Source organism: Staurois parvus, unplaced genomic scaffold (assembly GCF_062004578.1).
Source record: "Staurois parvus isolate SC_StPar_1 unplaced genomic scaffold, SC_StPar_1.0 ptg000041l, whole genome shotgun sequence".
Lineage (NCBI taxonomy): Eukaryota > Metazoa > Chordata > Amphibia > Anura > Ranidae > Staurois > Staurois parvus.
Window position 1 is genome coordinate 595,156 of NW_028317837.1, and position 25,190 is coordinate 620,345.

Genomic DNA, 25,190 nt, shown 5'->3' on the forward strand with positions numbered 1-25,190 from the left:
CTACTGCACCATCCCTCACTTGTTACCTGCAGCCATCTTGCTGAAGGACTTCCAGCTGCCATTGTGTCTTCAGGACCATTTGAAGGCCCAACTGCACCCCACCGGGGAAACCTCAAACTCAAGATTCTGGGAGTGCTGAGACTGCTAGAGTATCATTTTCTTTGGTTATTTCCAATTTTCTAAGATTATAACATTTATTGTGTGTTTAGGAATATTAAGGTCATACATACGTAATGATCACTAATAATTGTTTGATTTGGTATTGAGAGTATATATTGCAGATTTACTGATTTGTAGTTTTGTTGTAGTGCGAGTTATCACAGAATACTTTCTTCTGTTCCTATGGCCACGGAATATGAGAAATCATTTCTGAGGCACTATAAAGGTGACAACTTATACCGAAATTTGGTTTTTCCTATATATCCCGTCATCTGTAATCATCTATTGTGTGATAACATAGAAATTACCGATCACATGTCTGATTGTATGTACAAGTATACATTACGCACCAGGATTCTGCGTTTCTATTAATATATATATAATCATCTATTGTGTGATAACATAGAAATTACCGATCACATGTCTGATTGTATGTACAAGTATACATTTATCACCAGGATTCTGCGTTTCTATTAACTAGTTGCCGACCGCAGATAGCCGAATGACGGCTGCACTGGGGCCTGCCAGTTCTGGGTGGACGTCATATGACGTCCTCCCAGAACGCGCCCTCCTGCGCTCCTATGGACACAGCTGATCACGTGATGTGGTAAAAGGCCAATCACAGCGGCCTTTTACCACGTGATCAGCGGTGTCCAATGACACACTGATCACAGGGAAATGCAAGTGCCGGTTCTCGGCTGCACTTTCCTCACGCTGTCAGATCGTGAGGAAAGTACTGCCGAGAACCGGCAGTTGTCAGAGCGAGGATCGGCACCGATCTTCAGGGCACCGATGATCAGTGCCCTGGTGATTGGTGCCCAGCAGTGCCACCCACCTGTGCCCAGCAGTGTGCCCATTAGCTCCGCCCACCTGTGCCCAGCAGATCACCCACCTGTGCCCAGCAGTGCACCCACCTGTGCCACTCTGCAGTGTCACACACCTGTGCCCAGCAGTGCCACCCACCTGTGCCCAGCAGTGCCACCCACCTGTGCCCAGCAGTGCCACCCACCTGTGCCCACACACCAGTGCTGCCCACCAGTGCCACCCACCAGTGCAGCCCAGCAGTGCTGCTAGTCAGTGCCACCAGTCAGTGCCCAGCGGTTGTGCCAGTCAGTGCCCAGCAGTGATGCCAGTCAGTGCCGTCTATCAGTACCCATCATCAGTGTCACCTATCAGTGCCGCCTATCAGTGCTGCATATTAGTACTGCCTATCAGTGCCCTTTAGTGCTGCCTATCAGTGCCGCCTATCAGTGCCCATCAGTGCTGCCTCATCAACGCACATCAGTTAAGAAAAAATACCTGTTTGAAAAATTTTATAATAGAAAAAAAGAAATTTATTTTTTTTTTCAAATTTTTTGCACTTTTTTTATTTATAGCGCAAAAAGTAAAGCGCCCAGTGGCGATTAAATACCACCAAAAGAAAGCTCTATTTGTGAGAAAAAAATGATCAAAATTTCATATGGGTACAATGTTGCATGACCGCGCAATTGTCAATCAAAGTGCGGCAGCGCTGAAAGCTGAAAATTGGCCTGGTAAATAAGGGGGTATAAGTACCTGGTAGGCAAGTGGTTAATATACATTTTGTACATAAATTTATTTATCAAAAAGGCAATTTTTGTTTCTATGGTACGAAATCATATCGGTGAAAAGGACTCAGGTATATTATTAAGGTGTCCAGAATGGTGAGGAGGAAACTCCTAAGAGAGCTCGAAAATCCCACGATGCTTTGCAAAGGTATACAGAATGTGCGGTAATAGATTATCTCTGCCAGAGATTGGATTTAGGGGACGGCATTGAGGAATTAGTAGCAGAAGAGAAGGGACGGCATTGAGGAATTAGTAGTAGAAGAGAAAGGACGGCATTGAGGAATTAGTAGTAGAAGAGAAGGGACGGCATTGAGGAATTAGTAGCAGAAGAGAAGGGACGGCATTGAGGAATTAGTAGTAGAAGAGAAGGGACGGCATTGAGGAATTAGTAGCAGAAGAGAAGGGACGGCATTGAGGAATTAGTAGTAGAAGAGAAGGGACGGCATTGAGGAATTAGTAGTAGAAGAGAAGGGACGGCATTGAGGAATTAGTAGTAGAAGAGAAGGGACGGCATTGAGGAATTAGTAGTAGAAGAGAAGGGACGGCATTGAGGAATTAGTAGAAGAGAAGGGACGGCATTGAGGAATTAGTAGTAGAAGAGAAGGGACGGCATTGAGGAATTAGTAGTAGAAGAGAAGGGACGGCATTGAGGAATTAGTAGTAGAAGAGAAGGGATACCATTGAGGAATTAGTAGTAGAAGAGAAGGGATACCATTGAGGAATTAGTAGTAGAAGAGAAGGGACGGCATTGAGGAATTAGTAGTAGAAGAGAAGGGACGGCATTGAGGAATTAGTAGCAGAAGAGAAGGGACGGCATTGAGGAATTAGTAGCAGAAGAGAAGGGACGGCATTGAGGAATTAGTAGTAGAAGAGAAGGGACGGCATTGAGGAATTAGTAGTAGAAGAGAAGGGACGGCATTGAGGAATTAGTAGTAGAAGAGAAGGGACGGCATTGAGGAATTAGTAGTAGAAGAGAAGGGACGGCATTGAGGAATTAGTAGTAGAAGAGAAGGGACGGCATTGAGGAATTAGTAGTAGAAGAGAAGGGACGGCATTGGGGAATTAGTAGTAGAAGAGAAGGGACGGCATTGAGGAATTAGTAGCAGAAGAGAAGGGACGGCATTGAGGAATTACTAGCAGAAGAGAAGGGACGGCATTGAGGAATTAGTAGCAGAAGAGAAGGGATACCATTGAGGAATTAGTAGTAGAAGAGAAGGGACGGCATTGAGGAATTAGTAGTAGAAGAGAAGGGATACCATTGAGGAATTAGTAGTAGAAGAGAAGGGACGGCATTGAGGAATTAGTAGTAGAAGAGAAGGGACGGCATTGAGGAATTAGTAGTAGAAGAGAAGGGACGGCATTGAGGAATTAGTAGTAGAAGAGAAGGGACGGCATTGAGGAATTAGTAGAAGAGAAGGGACGGCATTGAGGAATTAGTAGCAGAAGAGAAGGGACGGCATTGAGGAATTAGTAGTAGAAGAGAAGGGACGGCATTGAGGAATTAGTAGTGGAAGAGAAGGGACGGCATTGAGGAATTAGTAGTAGAAGAGAAGGGACGGCATTGAGGAATTAGTAGTGGAAGAGAAGGGACGGCATTGAGGAATTAGTAGTAGAAGAGAAGGGACGGCATTGAGGAATTAGTAGTGGAAGAGAAGGGACGGCATTGAGGAATTAGTAGTAGAAGAGAAGGGACGGCATTGAGGAATTAGTAGTAGAAGAGAAGGGACGGCATTGAGGAATTAGTAGTAGAAGAGAAGGGACGGCATTGAGGAATTAGTAGTAGAAGAGAAGGGACGGCATTGAGGAATTAGTAGTAGAAGAGAAGGGACGGCATTGAGGAATTAGTAGTGGAAGAGAAGGGACGGCATTGAGGAATTAGTAGTAGAAGAGAAGGGACGGCATTGAGGAATTAGTAGTAGAAGAGAAGGGACGGCATTGAGGAATTAGTAGTAGAAGAGAAGGGACGGCATTGAGGAATTAGTAGCAGAAGAGAAGGGACGGCATTGAGGAATTAGTAGCAGAAGAGAAGGGACGGCATTGAGGAATTAGTAGTAGAAGAGAAGGGACGGCATTGAGGAATTAGTAGTAGAAGAGAAGGGACGACATTGAGGAATTAGTAGTAGAAGAGAAGGGACGGCATTGAGGAATTAGTAGTAGAAGAGAAGGGACGGCATTGAGGAATTAGTAGTAGAAGAGAAGGGACGGCATTGAGGAATTAGTAGTAGAAGAGAAGGGACGGCATTGAGGAATTAGTAGTAGAAGAGAAGGGACGGCATTGAGGAATTAGTAGCAGAAGAGAAGGGACGGCATTGAGGAATTAGTAGTAGAAGAGAAGGGACGGCATTGAGGAATTAGTAGTAGAAGAGAAGGGACGGCATTGAGGAATTAGTAGCAGAAGAGAAGGGACGGCATTGAGGAATTAGTAGCAGAAGAGAAGGGACGGCATTGAGGAATTAGCAGAAGAGAAGGTCCAAGCTCAGAGCACATATGGGGACCTGTTTAATCAGAAGGTCGGGTTGTCAGGTTGTTATTCGCATTTTCTGAAGCAGAAAATAATAAAAGCCGTGACAGACGTCTCCTAGAAGCATGGCCCATGTTATGGTTTCTGAGCAGTGAAGCCGCCCAGCAAACGCCAGCTTTAAGGGAGGACTTGTCAGGACCCCGTCACCTTCTGAAAGACAGAGATCAGGAAATTGAGTCTTTGAGGGAGAAGCTTGACCATACATGTGGTCGTCTAGACGAATCCAAGGAACATCAAGCTGGCTTGGTCAGAGACATTCAATGTGCTCAGGGTTTTTATCAGGAAAGTTTTCAGGAACTAAAACAGTTTAAAAATAAATACCAAGATTTAAAACAAGAAGTGGAATTCTTTATATCAGGAAGGATATCTCCTGTTGAAATTAAAGTTCATCCCGGGGATAAGCATGACCAATCAGAACTTGCTTTTGTAAGATCTGAGCAGAAAGCACTGGAGGAGCAGATTGTGAGGTTAACTGCCCAAGTAAATGCTGGGGTCCGGAACCGGACCAACCCAGCTAAGCAGGAGGCTGATGAACGGGAATACCCGTATCACAGTGAAGTACCTGATAGTGAGGCAGAGACGGAATATAGGTCCCACTAGGCTCCCAAGATATACCCCAGAGCGTGCAGAGGAAGAATACGAGGCTTCATATAGGCAGGAAGGGAAATCCAGGGGGTCATTCAAAAGATATGACACCCCAAAGGTCATTACGTTTTTGAAAGACACCGTTCCTATTTTCACCAAGAAAGGGTCCCTAGAGATTACCGAACATATGGAAACATATGAACAAACCTTAGAAATTCTAGGCATTAGGGATGACCGCATCAAAATTGGATTATTGCCATGGGTATTTGAAGAGAAATACCGACAATTCTTTGATACCTTGAAGGCCTTCTCCAATCAGTCCTGGAGAGAGGTAAAACATAGGTGCCACATGGAATTTGGGCCTTATAGAACTGTTACCTCTGCCAAGGCCTACAATTTAAAGTGTGGTCCTAACCAAAGCCCTGCAGAATTTCTGGCCGTCCTCAGAAATGCATATTTCCTGGCTGAGAAGGATCCCAATCCTGACCAGCCAGAATTCAAGACTCTATTTTATGAAGCATTACCTGGGACTTGCTCAGGATTACAGGAAGCTACGCTCTCTTGATTGGTTGGTGAAAGAAAGTGTCTATTTGTTCTCAATCCAACAGTCCAGTGAGGGCGGGATAAAAAGAAAGCCCAAGAATAGTCCCAAGATAGTGGCAGCCACTACCGTTTCCTCTCCAAATCTAAAATTTGCAGGCGGAGAAGAAATCATATGCGGAAGTAGTCCGTGGGGGTAAACCCAATGGTTCCCCTAGATTTGCCCCTCAAACCCAGCAAATGAAGGAGGCCCCCAGCTATGCACACCAAACCCAGTGGGTGAGGAAGAATAGACGAGAGCCAGGGAATTACGGTAGTGGAAGTGAAAAGAATAAAAAGGTATGAAAATGCCCAGTATAGTGATGAGAACCAAAGGGGTCAATGGTATCCTCAGAGGTTCTACGATCCTCGCCAGAACCAACAGAGAAATTTTTATAGAAACAACAATTTTAATAGGAACCATAATTTTAATAGGAATGCCAATTTCAATAGGAACCCTGACTTCCAAAGATTCCCTCAAAACCAGGAACACCCTCAAGCTCAAAGGGTGGATACAGTACCCCAGGTTCCCCTCAATTACAGGGAGAACCAGAAACCTCAGGGAGCAAGGCCATGGTGTCGGGACCGGAGCAGCAGTTCTGACTCCGGGTCTCCTAGCCAATCCCGTCCGCAGTACAACCGCAATTACAGGAAAAGGGAGAATCCCCAGAATGACTCCTCTAAGCGCATTGAGCAAATAGAGGCGCAGATCAGGAAAATGGCTGAACAAATGGACAGGCTTGTCACTAATTATTCTTCCAATCCTTTTTTAGGAGCAGCTCCTGTGACCAACCAAGGGTCCCAGAATTGATAAGTAACCAAGCCTTAACCCAACAGGGGAGAACACTGAATGGGACGACAGGAGATGTATGTCCCGTCCTTGACATGCCCACTAATGGACAATCTAGTTCTCGGGCCAAGGGGGACCAGTTGTTGGGTATTAATTCCTCTCCTGTTTTTCAGTGTCCATCTATTTCCCCTAATATAGTCGCTGCATCGGAAGTCGTCGCGATTGACAAGCCAGAAGGAACGCCAACTTCTAGTTGTGCTTCTGTGTTGAAACTGTCCGAGAATCCCGCCAGGAAGGATAAGGGTGATGTGTCTGCAACATGCGGTGAGATAAGAGCCAATCACATGTCACTGAAGGGCCCACAGATCTTCAACCACGCTAATTTCATGTGTGAGCTGACTGAATCTGATGGAAGATATTATGCCACAGTGCAGGATGCCAGTGATCTTTCCATTGTCGGCCTAACAGACACTGGATCCCAAGCTACCATCATGTCACAGGAACATTAATAAAGTGGCGAATGTCATGCCCAATAAGCCAAAACGTAAAAGCTTTGACAGCTCACTGATTGGTGTAGGTGGAGACCCATTACAGGTCATGGGTACCACCTGGCTTAGACTTAAACTGGGTGTGACGGGAGCAACTTTTGGGGGTGGGGGGACCCCTGTATCATCTCCCCAAATCATTATGTTTAACCCACCCTGTGCCTGTTTAAGGGGTACAGGGTGTACATGTGAATGTCCCAGTATTGTGTATTTGTGTGTTGTCCATTGTCTAGACCACATGGCTGTCCATTGTTTGTTTGCCATGTGCTCCCCCCCACGGTGCTGTGCCTTCCTGTCCAGCAAACTATTATGGGATGTACTGTTTGTGTATTGGTGTGGGGGTTGGTCAATGTCCTTTGCCGCATGGCTGCATCCCATTGTTCTGTGTCTTGGTTGGATGGGGAGGGGTGATGAGGTGTTTCCTGCCTATACTGTAGCCCTTCCCACTGATAGGGTGGGCTGATGATGTGTTTCCTGTCCCTGGTTGTCTTTCCCCGCCCTCTGTATAAAACATGTTGTTTGTGTACAATAAAAGTAGTTGGCTTTCTGTCTTAAGAAGAGCTGGGTGCTGTCTTTTCCTGAGGGATTTTAAGGGTGTGGTCCATGGATGGTGTTCGGACAGGGGAAGCTGTGCTATAACGGAAAAACTCAGTGCGGTCTGGGTTCCGGTTCCGTTACACTGGGTAATAAGGAACTTAGACACCCCATTATCATTGCCAATCTCTCCCAGCACTACATGATAATCGGGATAGACGTCCTGAAAAGGCTGAACACAATAGTTGACTGTGTGAACCAAGTACTGTGGTCACAGGTAAATACCCCGATTAAATATGGGAAACTTAACCCTCCCCATTCCCGGCAACACTGCCACCTGGTGGAAGAAAGGCCTGGTTCCTTGGAAATCCATTTCAGTAATAGTCAACTTCCTGATGTCACGGTTATCCAACCTGATGACCATAACCCGACCAGAAGTGATGAGGATCACATTTTTAAAATTCCCAGAAATAAAATAAAAGATATTTCCCTCCAAGATGACATCCTTACGATATCTTTTCATCAGGAGGATAAACCAAGAAAAGGGGGGAATCACGCCCAATTCTTGACAGGTATTGAAAGGGTTAACAGTGATTTGTTTATCCCCATCCAGATAAATGGTCTTAATAGGTCAAAATATGCCAAACTACATCTGAGACAGGAACACAGCTTTGTAAGCCATGGGCTGATAAAACACCTGACCGAGATGGAAATGATCCGTTTCTCCACACCTCAGCGTCATTGGATTTCAGACTCCATTGATGACTCTGATGATTACAATTCAATAGCTAGGTGTCTCTTAAACGTCACTATAGGGAATAAAACAGCCACCCATGTGTTCCTAGTCCTGGATAATCCCCAGACTAAAATTTATTTTGGCAATGATGTGTTACATCGCTTTGCAATGCAAGTCGACCTAATTAATGACTGTTTATGGAGTCGACTAAAGGGGGACCCCGAGAAATACCAAAATCTGGACTTAGCATTAAAATCCCAGCAACAGATGCCTTAGCCTGTTGAAGTCCAGGTAGCCCAGAGGATGACAATTCCTAAGGGCATAAATAATTTCATACTCCTCATCCAAGTTAAAAAGGGACATAAACTGAAGGGGTCAGATGCATTAGTATGCCTCTCCCATAAAATGCAGGGGGAAGGACTGAACATTACACACACGCCCCTAGTCAACACACATCAGTCCCCAATGTACATTTACATACATAATCTGTCCAATCAGGACATCGTCTTACCCAAGGAGACCCTCATTGGTCTAGTGGTAGAGACAGAATATCACACTTTTGGAGTCACTAACCAGGTGATTGGACTCATCCCCGATGAATATTTATCGGAGGAACAATTAATTGAACAATCGTTCCATTCATTACCAGAGGGTATCTTCACCGTAGAGTCCATTTATCCCTTCGATTCTAAAGATGGTACCTGTAGAATTGAAGAGACATCAATTGTCTGATCAACCAATCAAAGAACAAGAGTACCCCAAGGGACCTGGATGGCAGGAGAACGCACATCATATGCCCAATGACCTCACCACAAAACTTGAAGAGGCCTATGAGATAGGTCAGCCAGAAAGCTTTCCTGGATTCAAGGAGTTAGTGGAAGAGATGGTAGCCCTCCCCGATGCGTGGTCCAATGATCTCGACCGACAATTGCTCCGAGAGCTTCTCCTTGAATTCCAAGAGATATTTGCCAAGGATTCTTACGATTGTGGGACTACTGACCTACACATTGCCAGGATCCAAACAGATCCAGATGCCCCACCAGTATTCGTCAGACAGTATAGGTTGCCGTTAGCTTCCTATGAATCTCTAGCTGAGATTATCAGGAAGTTACATGAAAGGGGTATAATTAAGCCCATCCACAGCTCCTATAACCACCCGATCCTGGGGATTTTAAAACCCAATGGACAATGGCGTATGTGCGCTGACCTCCGTCAGCTAAACAAGCGTGTTTACATGTCAGGATGGCCTGTCCCATACATAGACCAATGTCTAGCCCAACTCCAAGGATCCCGAGTTTTTACAGCCTTGGACTGTGCCCAGGGGTATTGGACCATCAAGGTGAGTTTTGGCAACCGACAGTATTGTTGGGTGCGAATGCCTTTCGGATTTATAAATTCCGGACATGAGTTTGCCGTGTTTATGCACAAGGCCATGCCAGATGCCCTCGAGCGGGGAACGTTGGCATATGTGGATGATATCCTGATCAAAAGTCCTGATATGGCCAATCATATTACGGAACTTTGACACGTTTTGGGCCAACTAAAAGCAGCAGGGGCTAAACTATCCTTACAAAAAGCCCAATGGTGTCGCACAAGGGTAAATTTCCTAGGCCACGAAGTGACCGCTGAAGGTTTGAACCCACAAAAGAAGAAGGTTGAGGCGGTTCTAAACTGTAAAGTCCCTACTAACCTTAAAGAATTGAGATCATTCCTAGGTATGGTAAATTACTCGTGTAAATTCATCGATAATTACGCCGAGATAAGCAAGCCGTTGCTTCACCTACTAAAGAAAGATGTGGAATGGTCGCGGGGTAAGAAACAGGAAGACGCCATGAAGGAGTTGAAGGAACGTCTCACACAGGCCCCATGTCTCGTGTATCCAGAGGGAGGTAAAAACTTCTATATAGAGACAGGGTTCACGCAGGTAAGTATGAGTTCTGTTCTTTACCAAAAACAAGATAATGTCAGTAAGGTGATTGCCTATGCCAGTAAAACTTTGTCCCCGGTAGAAATGAAATTCAGTGACTGCGAAAAGCTCTATTGTCCACCATGTGGGCATTACAGAATTTCCACAGTTATATTCAAGGAGAGAGAATCATTGTTGAAGCGGCACACCAGCCTTTACAGTATTTAAAGAGTGAACGTATCAGGGGAGGAAATGTGTCTAATAGCCGCATCACTGCTTGGACTTTGTCTTTGCAAGGGTGGCCTCTTGAAATTCATTATAAAACAGAACAAGGAAAGTCCAGTAGCCCAGGGCCTAGCTGAGCGCCATGATTGTTCCACAACTACGCCTGCTATGGAGGCCCCGGACACTGACTTTCTGGAAGAACATCTGTTCTCTCCCTACAAGGTTTATGATGAAGAATACTGTAAACAGCTGCCGTGCGTTTATGTAGACGGTTGTGATTTCCATCACAAGGATGGGGAACAGCTCCAACTAGTGGCAGGTATTGGAATCGTTTGGACCCAAGGTTTCACCCCGATTTCTGTGGGATACAAACTTGGACCAAAAAGCAGTCAGGTTGCTGAACTTACTGCAATTCTTAGAGCAGTTGAGATGGCTATAGAGTTCAACATTAAAGAGTGTGCCATCATAACTGATTCCAATTATGTCAGGAATAGTTTTGTGGAGTATTTCCCCAGGTGGAAGCGAAACAACATGAACAAGAGTAATCACAAACCCGTGAAACATGGTAAGCTCTTTTGTCACATCGATGAACTAGTGAGGTCCAATGATATAACCCTGCACTTCAAAAAGACCCGAGGCCACTCCAAGGTTCTAGGGGCCGAAAAAGAAGGGAACGATTTGGCTGATTCTCTAGCCAAGGAAGGGGCCATCACCGGTGAATTACTAGACATAGATCATCTCTTAGGTACCGTACAGATTGAAGCTGTCACCAGGCAACAGGCCAGAACAGCTGGTGATCCTAACGTGTTACAGTGGAGTCACGATTCTCCTAGTGAGGATTTAATTACTGCCCAGAAAGAAGACCCAATAATTGGCTTGTTTTATAGTCATATAGAAGATCCCAACCATGATCCCCTCAATCAGGAAATATGTAGCGGGAAGGAGGATTTACGTATTTTAATGAAATCCAAATCCGAATTCTCTTTATACCAGGGATTGTTGACAGGAACCTCAAAGGGTGGTATCCAACAATGGGTCGTCCCACTTAAATTTAGAGGTTTGATGCTACAGCATGCCCATGATGCTCCTACTTCCGGTCATCGCGGAGAGAAAATCACGTATGAGATCCTGCGGGATTATGCCTACTGGCCTCATATGTTACGTGATGTGAAAGCGTACTGCCAAGGTTGCCTGATATGTCCCCAATTTCAACCCACCAAACCAACTCATAGAGCACCTCTCCAGAAAAGGGGGATATGTATGCCTTGGTCAGACCTTCAGATGGATTTTATTGGGCCCGTAACAAAATCTCCATGTATAATACATAAGGGGGGATATGATCTCCATGTATAATACATAAGGGGGGATATGATCTCCATGTATAATACATAAGGGGGGATATGATCTCCATGTATAATACATAAGGGGGATATGATCACCATGTATAATACATAGGGGGGGGGATATGATCTCCATGTATAATACATAAGGGGGGATATGATCTCCATGTATAATACATAAGGGGGGGATATGATCTCCATGTATAATACATAAGGGGGGATATGATCTCCATGTATAATATATAAGGGGGATATGATCTCCATGTATAATACATAAGGGGGGGATATGATCTCCATGTATAATACATAAGGGGGGGATATGATCTCCATGTATAATACATAAGGGGGGATATGATCTCCATGTATAATACATAAGGGGGGATATGATCTCCATGTATAATACATAAGGGGGGATACGATCTCCATGTATAATACATAAGGGGGATACGATCTCCATGTATAATACATAAGGGGGGGATATGATCTCCATGTATAATACATAAGGGGGGGTTGCTGTAGGAAAGTCCTGGTTCCTTTCTTGGATACACAGAATATAACTGGATATAACATTTATAGGAAAAGTTGATCCCGGGAATATCCGATTGCCTCTCGGGGGGTCAGGGAGGAATGTTTCCCCTGCAGGAGGAGATCGGATCGTGCTTTGCTGGGTTTTGCCTTCTGGTGGATCAGCTGTGGGTGTCGGATTATAACTTTTATTATTAATGGTACAACTAGATGGATGTCTTTTTTCAGCCAGACTAACTATGTAACTATGTAGGTCCCACACCGCTGCCTCCCATCTCCTGAGACTGCACTCAGTGACTTGGGTCTGAGACACTCCAGACATATCCCTCCACCCGGCACAGCCAGCAGATAACAGAGAAGGAAGATTATGGGAGAGAAATCCAGGAATACAGGACGGGGAACACAGCTCAGGGAAGTGACCCGGGATTACAGGCTGAACACAGAACAAATGGCGGCTGACTGGCGCATTACCGCCTACAAAGTGCTTCATTCCATCCCATGCGGAGTCATGTGACCTACAAACCTTCAATGCCATGTTGTATTTATTACCTCCGAGGGATGAAATCATGGAAAAATGATGAATGCAGGGAAACGGGATATGACGTCATCACGCTCGGCGTCTTCATAGGGTGCGGTATCCACGAGAAGGGAAGAGGCATGAGATGCAGCTCCATCTCGGATGAGCACGAGGCAATCTAGAATATGACGAGGCAACCATTCTAAGGAGTCTTTTGGGTGATTTCAGAGACACGGCTCACTTCCTCCGGTGGCCAGTAACAGTCTGATTGGCTGAGTGACTTTAGATGGGAATCCGGAACGTTGGTTGTTCTGCCTGCAGCCCGAGTGTGAGGGAAATGTTTGGGCTCTAGGTGGTATATAGTATATACTATGTTGTATACGGTCAGTGATACGGGACGCAGGTCTCATACACCCCTATAGGAAGCGCACTGAGCCTCTAATAAGCCCCTCATGTTGGGGGGGATGGGCGTTACCCTAGACTCTGACCCCTCCTTCCAGCCCCCACATCCAATCACCGGCTAAATCCTGCTGCCTCAACCCCCGGAACATCGCCAAACTCCGCCCCTTCCTGACCAATGACACCACAAACAACTCATCCACGCCTTGTTATATCCCGCCTCCATTACTGCAACTCCCTCCTCACTGGTCTACCGTCACACAGGCCACACCCCCTTCACTCTATTATGAATGCTGCTGCTAGACTCATACACCTTACCAACCAATCAGTGACTGCCGCCCCTCTCTGCCAATCCCTCCACTGACCTCCACCCCTCTCTGCCAATCCCTCCACTGACCTCCATTCAGTGTCCTCTACCCCTCTCTGCCAATCCCTACACTGACCTCCACCCCTCTCTACCAATCCCTCCACTGACCTCCACCCCCCTCTGCCAATCCCTCCACTGACCTCCACCCCTCTCTGCCAATCCCTCCACTGACCTCCACCCCTCTCTGCCAATCCCTCCACCCCTCTCTACCAATCCCTCCACTGACCTCCACCCCTCTCTGCCAATCCCTCCACCCCTCTCTGCCAATCCCTCCACCCCTCTCTACCAATCCCTCCACTGACCTCCACCCCTCTCTGCCAATCCCTCCACTGGCTTCCATTCAGTGTCCTCCACCCCCCTCTGTCATTCCCTCCACTGACCTCCACCCCTCTCTACCAATCCCTCCACTGACCTCCACCCCTCTCTGCCAACCCCTCCACTGACCTCCATTCAGTGTTCTCCACCCCCCTCTGTCATTCCCTCCACTGGCCTCTATGATTACAGCACGTCCACCATGTGAATGACAACCTTTCTATGACCCGTGTGATCTAATACATACAACATGGCATTGAACGTTTGTAGGTCACATGACTCCGCATGGGATGGAAGGAACCACTTTGTAGGCGGTAATGCGCCAATCAGCCGCCATTTTTTCTGAGTTCCAGTATTTCAGGTTTACAATCCAATCTTTTATTGAAGTGAGTCGCAGATATAATCCAGATACGTTTACCGGATCAATCGGGACGGCATTGTTTCTTCTGATGTATTACAGGCTGATATCACCCCGCCCCCGCCCTACTCTGGACCAATCAGTGAGCAGTATGGGTGGAGGAATGGATTTGGTGTTCATGACCCACCTGTGCTGATCTCTGTAGGAGTGTCCTCCTCTATAAATGTCCCCGTTATTCCATCCTCCTCCATAGACTGCTGATCATCCCTCACATACGCCTCTTCTTCTTCTGCTTTCACCTCAAATTCTATATCGATTGGATCTCCACTCTACATCAAGAGAAGGAGAGAAAATATCATCTGGAAGATAGAAGGTCACAGAAACTCCACACATTGTCTGTATGAATCCATGTTCTAGATGCTCCATCCCACCAACCTTGCAATGGTGAGGGATGGTGTGACCTTCCTGTGTGGAATCCCGGGAATACAGAGGACGGGGACATCTCTCTGGTGGGTTCCCATGACTGGATCCATCTGTAGGAAACACACACACTGACTGAATCCATTGTTTCTATGTGTTTATCAGATGATGGGGGATCTAGGTGGATCCTCCGTACTGCTCTCTCCTTACCCGGTGATGTGAGGGGCGGCTGATTGTCCATCATGACGTCCTTGTAGAGGTCCTTGTGTCCTCTCTGGTGGTCCTCCATCATGACGTCCTTGTAGAGGTCCTTGTGTCCTCTCTGGTGGTCCTCCATCATAACGTCCTTGTAGAGATCCTTGTGTCCTCTCTGGTGGTCCTCCATCATGACGTCTTTGTAGATATCCTTGTGTCCTTCTAAATATTGATGTGTATCATCATCAACTGGAGATAAAAGACGTCACGTGACTAAGGAGGAAGAGGACAGACATGACTGGAGGAAGAGGACGGACATGACGGGGGGTTACTGGGTGTAAATAGAACATAACATCTTATTACCTCCTCTGCTGCTATTTCCTGCAATGTCTCCGATCTCATTCACACCAAATGGCACAGCCTATCTTTATTCCACATCACTTCCTGTCTGTTCCTGACATCACTTCCTGTCTGTTCCTGACATCACTTTCTGTCTGTATTCCATAGAGAAGTCCTGTCTGGGTAGCAGAAATGAGATCACCATCTTGTGGAGTTCAGAGGAACTGCAGCCCCGAGAAATGTCCCCTAATACCCATTCCTGCACTGTATTACCTTACAGAGATATCAGGGAGGAGCCAAAATAACTACAAAAAAGTAAGAAACAATAAACCAACTCTTATGCAACCAACTGTTTAAAAAATATATTTTACTACAGATAGAAAAGTCTTAAAGACACAGAACACAAGATAAAAAGAAAAGATACCTAATAAAACAGAGACCCCCAAAATCAGACAAACTACCCAGAATCTCCCATCCCTTATATCAGAGAGAGAGACAGACTACCCAGAATGTCCCGTCCTTCATATCAGAGAGAGACAGACTACCCAGAATGTCCCATCCTTCATATCAGAGAGAGAGACAGACTACCCAGAATGTCCCATCCTTCATATCAGAGAGAGAGACAGACTACCCAGAATGTCCCATCCTTCATATCAGAGAGAGACAGACTACCCAGAATGTCCCATCCTTCATATCAGAGAGACAGACGACCCAGAATGTCCCGTCCTTCATATCAGAGAGACAGACTACCCAGAATGTCCCGTCCTTCATATCAGAGAGAGAGACAGACTACCCAGAATGTCCCATCCTTCATATCAGAGAGAGAGACAGACTACCCAGAATGTACCGTCCTTCATATCAGAGAGACAGACTACCCAGAATGTCCCGTCCTTCATATCAGAGAGACAGACTACCCAGAATGTACCGTCCTTCATATCAGAGAGACAGACTACCCAGAATGTCCCGTCCTTCATATCAGAGAGAGAGAAAGACTATCCAGAATATTCAGTCCTTCATATCAGAGACCGAGACAGACTACCCAGAATGTCCCATCCTTCCTATCAGAGACCGACACAAACTACCCAGAATCTCCCATCCCTTATATCAGAGAGAGAGACAGACTACCCAGAATGTCCCGTCCTTCATATCAGAGAGAGAGACAGACTACCCAGAATGTCCCGTCCTTCATATCAGATAGAGAGACAGACTACCCAGAATGTCCCATCCTTCATATCAGAGAGAGAGACAGACTACCCAGAATGTCCCGTCCTTCATATCAGAGAGAGACAGACTACCCAGAATGTCCCGTCCTTCATATCAGAGAGACAGACTACCCAGAATGTCCCGTCCTTCATATCAGAGAGAGAGACAGACTACCCAGAATGTCCCGTCCTTCATATCAGAGAGAGAGACAGACTACCCAGAATGTCCCGTCCTTCATATCAGAGAGAGAGAGAGACAAACTACCCAGAATGTCCCGTCCTCCATATCAGAGACTGAGACAGACTACCCAGAATGTCTTGTCCTTCATATCAGAGAGACAGACTACCCAGAATGTCCCGTCCTTCATATCAGAGAGAGACAGACTACCCAGAATGTCCCGTCCTTCATAACAGAGAGACAGAGTACCCAGAATGTCCCGTCCTTCATATCAGAGAGAGACAGTCTACCCAGAATATCCCGTCCTTCATATCAGGGAGAGAGACAGACTACCCAGAATGTCCCATCCTTCATAACAAAGACTTAGATAGACTACCCAGAATGGCCTGTCCTTCATATCAGAGAGAGAAAGACTACCCAGAATGTCCCGTCCTTCATATCAGAGAGAGACAGACTACCCAGAATGTCCCATCCTTCATATCAGAGAGAGAGACAGACTACCCAGAATGTCCCGTCCTTCATATCAGAGAGAGACAGTCTACCCAGAATATCCCGTCCTTCATATCAGGGAGAGAGACAGACTACCCAGAATGTCCCATCCTTCATATCAGAGAGAGACAGACTACCCAGAATGTCCCATCCTTCATATCAGAGACCAAGAAAGACTACCCAGAATGTCCCATCCTTCACATCAGAGAGAGAGACTGTCAGGGAATGGGAAGATCGCGGCAGCGATTGAATCTGCATATGCGTAGAATCCTGACAAAACGTACAGGCAGGGAGGCACTAGGACCCAGGCGTGCCTGTCATCAATGACGGCGCAGGGCAAGCACTAGGACCCAGGAGCGCCTGTCAGGAGTCGGGCGGGCTATTTAAACTCAGCTCTTGCAATGTTCAAGTGCCATATGGTCTTATCTGTGTTCCTGAGTTCCTGTGAGTAGATTGTTTGTAGCTGACCTTACCTGACCCTGCTTTGCTGTCCGTCTCCTGCTCTGATCCCTGGCTTGTCTGACCATTCTCCTGCTTAACCCTGTACGTTCTGACCTCCTGTTAACGAACCCGGCTTGTGACCTGTTTATCCCTCTGCCTGCTGATTTTGTACTATGCCGCCACCACTGTTACCGACCCGGCCTGCCCGACGCTGCTCCTGTTACCTCCTCACATCAGACTCTCACCTGCTATACACCTCCAACGGTGCTTCTACCCCAGCTGGGTGAACCCAGGTGCCGCGACCTGGTCTCGGCCTGCTCCAAGTCCATCCCCACCATCAGGGGCCCTGGTGAACAAGCAGGTCGGAGATTAGATTCCGCGCATTGGGGGAATCCAGTCTGTGGAGTGCTAGAGGCTACCGCAGTGGGATCCCTGACAGAACCATACGGCCATGTCAGAGTCTGGAGGAGGACCTTCACCCTGGGAAGAGATGTGCCAACATCTGGCGGCACTCACACGGGCAGTGAAGACCCTGGAAGAGGGATACAAGCACCTGGAGGGACAGGTCCAGAGCCTGGCCGCACCAACACCCACAACTCCAGGCCCAGTGGGTACTCCTCCGACCATGGGTGCAGCGGGGTCTGCAGTTGGAGCAGCATTTACCATCCCCCCGCCAGAGCCAAGAGTACCGACCCCTGAGCGGTTCAGTGGGGACCGAGGGAAATTCAGGGCCTTCCAAAATTCCTGCCAGCTGTACTTTGACCTGCAACACCGGACCTTCTCTTCCGAATCAGTGAAGGTAGGATTTGTCATATCCATGCTGCAGGGGGAGCCCCAGGGATGGGCTCATCGCCTGATGGAGGCCCACCACCCACATTTAAATACTGTCGCCACATTCTTTAAGGCGATGGCACAACTGTACGATGACCCACATCGAGCCGACTCGGCCGAAGCAGCTCTCTATTCATTACAACAGGGACGCCGGGCAGCGGAGGACTATGCCGCTGAGTTCAGGCAATGGAGTGGAGACACACAGTGGAATGAAGCAGCTTTACGCCACCAGTTCCGGTTGGGAATGTCAGGACCACTGAAGGACGAGTTAGCAAAAACAGAAATTCCAGACTCCTTGGAAGGTTTAATTGATCGGGCCATACAGATTGATCGCCGACTGCGGGAAAGGAGACAGGAGAGGTCCAGCCAGGGGCAGAGAACTTCATGGATGATACCCAGAGTAATAGTCATGCCAAGGGTCAGTGTCGGCAGTCGGAGCTCCGAACCGTCCGAGGGGGCCGAACCTATGCAACTCGGCCTGATGCGGCCTACTCTTTCTACTGAGGAACGACAGAGGCGTCGAGCCAATAACCTGTGTCTTTACTGCGGAGCAGCGGGTCATATGGTGAGCTCCTGTCCGGAGAAAGACTAAGTTCTCTCCTATTCCTTTTAATATATCTACTGTATGTGCAGGCAACCCCACTCACTTGGCTGTACCTGTGTCTTTTCGGCTTCCCAGAGGAAGCACACAGGTGATGGCTATCATTGATTCCGGGGCCTGTAGTTGCTTTGTCGATCTCGGTTTCGCTACCCAGCACCAGATACCGTTGCTCACCAAAGAACACAGGGTGAATATTTTTCTGGCTGATGGGTCTCAGATAAAATCGGGGACGGTAGACCGGGAAACCCCTCCTATACATACCACGGTGGCGGGTTATCACCAGGAGTTTCTCCGCTTGGACGCCATCGCGTCCCCTCTATTTCCAGTTATTCTGGGGCTCCCTTGGCTACGAGCTCACGACCCCCAAATTGACTGGAAGTCCGGGTCGATCCAGTTCCACTCACTATACTGTCAGGAACATTGTCTACCTAGGGCATCACTAGATACCCCGGCCTTGTTAACTGTAAGCTCTGAGGCTGAGTTAACTCAAATGGTACCTGCAGCTTACCACAAATTCCTGGACGTGTTTAGTCCACAGGGGGCAGAGGTTCTTCCCCCACATCGGGCCTATGATTGCCCCATCGATCTGCTCCCAGGCTCCGAGATTCCTTTTGGCCACATTTTTCCCTTATCTGAGCGGGAACTAGGGGCCTTAAGAGAATATATCGACGAGAGCCTCCGGAAGGGATTTATCCGCCCTTCCACATCCCCGGCCGGGGCAGGGATTTTCTTTGTTGAAAAGAAGGACGGATCCCTGAGACCGTGTGTGGATTACAGAGACCTCAATAAGATTACTGTCAAAAACCGCTACCCCCTTCCTTTGGTCCCAGAATTATTTCAGAGATTGAGGACGGCATCCATCTTCTCCAAGTTGGACCTCAGGGGTGCCTATAACTTGGTTCGGATACGTGAGGGGGACGAGTGGAAAATAATGCACCTTCCAGCACTTTGTCAATGACATTTTCAGGGACTTTCTGGATATCTTTGTCATTGTCTACTTGGACGATATTCTGATATTTTCCTCTTCCCTGGAAGCACATCGGGGACATGTTAAGAGTGTGCTGGAACGTCTCCGTCAGCATGGCCTTTATGTGAAAGCCGAGAAATGCTGCTTTGAACAGGAAAGCATTTCATTTCTTGGTTTAATAATCTCCACTACGGGGATCGCTATGGACCCACAAAAAATCTCGGCTATCCTGGCATGGCCTGCCCCCACGGATAAGAAGGGAGTTCAGAGATTTATTGGGTTCGCCAATTTTTATAGAAAGTTCATAAAGAACTTCTCAGGCTTGGTAGCGCCCATTACCCAGCTCACCAAGGTAGGAGTTCGTTTCCAATGGACTCCAGCTGCACAGGCAGATTTTGATGCATTGAAAAAACTATTTACAACGGCTCCCATTCTGAGCCACCCTGATGCATCCCTACCCTACATACTAGAGGTAAACGCATCGGAAGTGGCTGTTGGAGCAGTACTGTCACAGAGGGTAGGGGCCAAGGAGCTAATGCATCCAGTGGCTTTTTTCTCCAGGAAGCTTTCCCCTTCTGAAAGGAACTACGATGTTGGGGATAGGGAGTTACTAGCCATTAAGACAGCTCTGGAGGAATGGCGTTATCTGCTAGAGGGGGCCCTACACCCCATTCTGGTCTATACTGACCACAAAAACCTGGAGTATTTAAAAACAGCCAAACGCCTCCGTCCACGCCAGGCCAGATGGGCACTGTTTTTTGCGAGATTTAGTCTTCACATAACATATTGTCCTGGGTCAAAGAACACTAAGCCTGATGCCCTTTCTCGGATGTTCGAGGATCCTAGGGAGATGCCCCAGCCAGACACCATCCTGCCGGCAGGTAGCTTTCTATTGCTACAGTCGGAACTACTGTCTAAATTGCAGGCGGCATCCAACCGGGTTCCTGACCTGCCTGGGGTCTCCCTGCTGAACAAGGAGGGTCTCTTTTGGAGAGGGGAACAGGTCGTGGTACCCAAGGAGGTCCAATCCCTGGTGTTGGGGTTTTGTCATGACCATCCCCTAGCAGGACACTTCGGGATACATAAGACGTTAGAGCTGACACGACGCACATTTTGGTGGCCAAACATGGCCAAGGACTGTGAAGCATATGTGAAATCTTGCCCCGTCTGTAACCGAAACAAAACCACCAGAGACAAAGCCCGGGGCCTATTGAAACCACTGCCAATACCTGACCGACCCTGGAGTATGATCTCGTTAGATTTTATTGTTGACTTGCCACCCTCACGAGACCACACCGTGATCTTTGTGGTTGTGGACCGCCTGTCTGAAATGGCCCATTTTCTGCCACTAGCCAAGACACCATCGGCTTCCGAAACAGCCCAAGTATTTATTGAAGAGATTGTGAGGCTTCACGGAGTGCCAAAAGAGATTGTCTCGGACAGTGGAGTACAGTTTACTTCCAGATTCTGGAAAGCATTATGTGAGGGGCTGGCGATTAAGTTATCTTTCTCGTCAGCATATCACCCCCAGACAAACGGGCAGACAGAGCGAACTAATCAAACGCTTGAGCAATACCTGAGATGCTACACATCTTTCCTGCAGGATGACTGGCTGACACTTCTACCAATGGCGGAATTCGCATATAACAATGCGAATCATTCCGCCACCAACCAATCCCCGTTTTTCGCCAATTATGGGTTTCACCCTACCTTCTTGCCAGACCTGGTTCCTGAGAACTCAGTCCCGGCGGCCCAGGACACCTTAGAATTCTTCACTACCAATAACAAGCTACTACAAGAGACAATGGCTAAGGCCCAAGAGGACAGTAAAAGGTTCTGTGACAGGAGGAGAAAGGGAGAATTGGCTATACATCCTGGGGATCGGGTTTGGTTATCACCTTTTAAAAATCATTTTATTCCTGAAGATCACTAAACCCCAAATCTGATGTATTCTTTGATAGCAGACACCCTATATAATACAATGTTGGGAGTTGTCATTTTCTATGTTACATGATATTAGCACAACAGTTTATGAAAGGCAACATTTCAGGAACAATATAGTAACGTTTATTTCTGAGCACATAAATGCAATTCATGACCTATTTTCTGGTGAAATATAAAAGATGAGGTTGTGCCGAGGAAATGGGATTCCCAACATGTCAAGCCGTAACACTGTGTGCACTTGGAACGCTTTAATAGCCCCTCCAGGTCATCAGTATAGAGTTACACAGGAGCACTGGTGCTCCAATCATTGCTCTCCCTCCGGCGTGTGCGCTGATATGTAACGTGTGTGGGGATCACTGTGTTCCTATGTAGGCACCCCAATGTACATGTCACGTCCTGGTCTGTGTATAGGAGGTCCGCTGAGCTCCCTCTGTCTTTCCCAGTGACACCCACCATGGCAGCACCGGGCTCTGCTGTCCCACATGGTGTCAGGGGGAGGGGCACATCTCAGTGGTGGGAATGATAGGCGACTTCACAGCCACTTGTATCACTTCCACATGACAGCCGACATTCAGATTTACTAAAGTCCTCACACTCCCGGCTGTATAGCGGTGGGCAGTGTGGGGGGGAAATAACACGTCTGCAGCATTGTTAAAAATCTGAATCCCCAGCAAGTGACTGGAGATTCAGATTTTACCCCCCCCCCCCCCATCCTGGCACCCTAAGATGGTTGCCTAAGCCTCCTTAAGGTGGTCATTGGATTTTTGGACCTGTATGTGGCAAGGCTGCCAGAAAGTCTGTCACTTGTGGTGTCCTCATACTGGGGAGAAGTAGCAGAATGTGTTTTGGGGTGTAATTCCACATCTCCCCATGGCGTGTGCCAGAAATAGCTCATTAAATGACAACTTGGTGTAAAGAGATTTTGTTTTTCATTTTCCAATAACTTATGGCAAAAACTGTAAATGTTCCATGGACACAACATGCCTCTCAGCACATACCTTGGGATGTATCCTTCCCATAAAGGGGACATTTGGGGATGTTTGTAAGGTCCGGGCATTTTACTGCCTCAAGAAATGTGATCGGCAGTCAGAAAGTAACAGCGACGTAAAAGCTGCATAAATTCCATTCTATATCCCATAGTTTGTAGACGCCATAACTTCACACAAACCAATCAATATCCACGGATTCAGCTATGCTTCTACCAAAGACACGGAGCAGAATACACGTTGTACTACATGTATGAAGAAATCTGATTTTATGGGATATGTTTTATAACAAAGTAGAAGATATCATTTGTTTTCAAAATTAAAAAATAACCCCCCCCCCCAGTGGTGATCAAATATCACCAATAGAAAGCTCTATTTATATCAGTGAAATTTGTGTACAGTGTAGCATGACCACACAATTGTCAGTTAAAGTAGTGCAGTGCTGAACAGCAAAAAAAAATTCCCTGGTCATGAAGGGGGTAAAACTTTCTGGAGCTGAAGTAGATAATAAATCTTGCTGTCATCATACAGTTTGGTTTCATTTTCTTACATTTCTCAGGATGTCGTTCTTCTGAGCTCCACAAGGTGGTGATCACACATATACAGAGACAGGAAGTGATGTCAGGCACAGATGGGAAGTGATGTCAGGCAAAGATGGGAAGTGAGCTCAGGCACATACAGGAAGTGATGTCAGGCACAGACAGGAAATGAGGTAAGGCTCAGATGGGAAGCAATATCAGGCACAGACAGGAAGTGATGTCAGGCACAGATGGGAAGTGATGTCAGGCACAGGCGGAAAGTGAGCTCAGGCACAGACAGGAAATGATGTCAGATACAGACATAAAGCAATATGGGGCACAGACAGGAAGTGTAGTCAGGTACAGGAAGTGATGTCAGGTACAGACAGAAAGTGAGGTCAGACACAGATAGGAAGTGAGGTCAGGCACAGACAGGAAGTGAGGTCGGGGACAGAAAGGAAGGATGTCAAGCACAGACAGGAAGTGAGGTCAGGTACAGGAAGTGATGTGAGGCACAGAAAGAAAGGATGTAAGGCACAGACAGGAAGTGAGGTCGGGCACAGACAGGAAGGATGCCAGTCACAGACAAGAAGTAATGTGAGGCACAGACGGGAAGTGATGTCAGGCGCAGTTGAGAAGTGATGGGGGGACAGACAGGAAGGATGTCAGGCACAGACAGGACGTTAGGTCAGGCACAGACAAGAAGGGATGTCAGGTGCACACAGGAAGCGATGTCAGGCACAGACAGGAAGCGATGTCAGGCACAGACAGGAAGCGATGTCAGGCGCAGACAGGAAGCGATGTCAGGCGCAGACAGGAAGCAATGTCAGGCACAGAGGGGAAGTGAGGTCAGGAACAGACAAGAAGTGATGTCAGGCACAGACAGGAAGTGAGGTCAGGCGCAGATGGGAAGTAAGGTCAGGCACAGACCGGAAGTGATGTCAGGCACAGACAAGAAGTGATGTCAGGCACAGGCAGGAAGTGATGTCAGGCACACACAGGAAGTGATGTCAGGCACAGGCAGGAAGCTCCATGTGGGAGGAATTATAGAGGAGACGTTGCTGGAAGTGTGAGCAGAGGAGGTAATGAGATTGTATTTGATCATATCTCCCATCACTCTCCCGGTCAGGCTCCGGTCACACCAGGAACTGCACGTTTCTCATGACTTCCCACAGCCGGTTTCCTCCTGCTCATGGGCCAATCGCACTGCACTTTGTGAATTTGCCGCCGTCCTATTGGACCTGGGGGGAGAGAGGGAGGAGGACAGTACGGGGCCCCAAGTACTCATCAGTGAGGGACACTTACTGCCAGAGACTCTCCGCTCTCATCCCGGACTTCACTTCTATAGAAGAAAGGAGGAAACTCCAAATTCTACTGGGAGAAGAGGAGCCAATGGGGGAAATAGCTGCACCACATGTGACACCATGCCACAGACTGAGAGGGACATGAAACACTGAGGACTTCATAATCCTTCCCATGGACCCCCCCCCCTTTATATTTCCCCTCTTCCCATACAAACTGCTTTGGCAATGCTACAATGTCATTTGTTCCTGCCAATAAAGCTTATTGAATTGAGAGGGAAAGAGAAAGAAGGAAAGATGGTGTCACTAATCATGGTGGGACGCCTCATTTGCGGAGTTCCCGGTTTTGTCCTCTAACCCCCCCAGTCACATCCAGCTTACAGTGAAGTCGTACGATTTCCAAGTCGGGGGAAATGCCGATTTCAGGAGTGACACCGATGTCTATGCCAATCCCACCAATAGTAGTGCAGGGACGACTTTAGAAATCGCTGCGACTCCCACCAAGTCACACCCCCCGACATGACCCGTCATTGTGGGCAGTAGGGGGCGACTTGTGATCTGCAAGAAGCATAGCATGGAAATGGCATGCCGAGTGACACCCTATGTGACCGGGGACTAAACACTGAAAGAAGCGGAGTTCTCTCTTAGCCCACCTCTCTCTGTATTTGTTTCTTCCATAGAGAAGACCCTGAGAGTCCTGGATGAGAATGATTGGTTTCCACAGAGAGACAATCAGCAGAAAGAAATGTCCTGTGTTGGTGGTGTCACTGGAAGGAAAGAAATGTCCTGTGTTG

The 25,190-nt window shown here is 47.4% G+C and overlaps 1 protein-coding gene and 1 pseudogene across 1 annotated transcript in view; one reads left to right on the forward strand and one right to left on the reverse strand.

The window, feature by feature from the left end:
• Nucleotides 1–15,113, reverse strand: part of LOC149470505 (uncharacterized) — a 47,125-nt gene extending 32,012 nt beyond the window's left edge. Inside the window, 4 exon segments of the mRNA XM_089663238.1 lie at nucleotides 14,172–14,313; nucleotides 14,420–14,517; nucleotides 14,615–14,848; nucleotides 14,963–15,113. Of these exon segments, the coding sequence (XP_089519364.1) occupies nucleotides 14,172–14,313; nucleotides 14,420–14,517; nucleotides 14,615–14,792 (418 nt within the window). The 5' untranslated portion in view covers nucleotides 14,793–14,848; nucleotides 14,963–15,113.
• Nucleotides 1–25,190, forward strand: part of LOC149470503 (uncharacterized) — a 322,485-nt pseudogene that overhangs the window by 137,263 nt on the left and 160,032 nt on the right.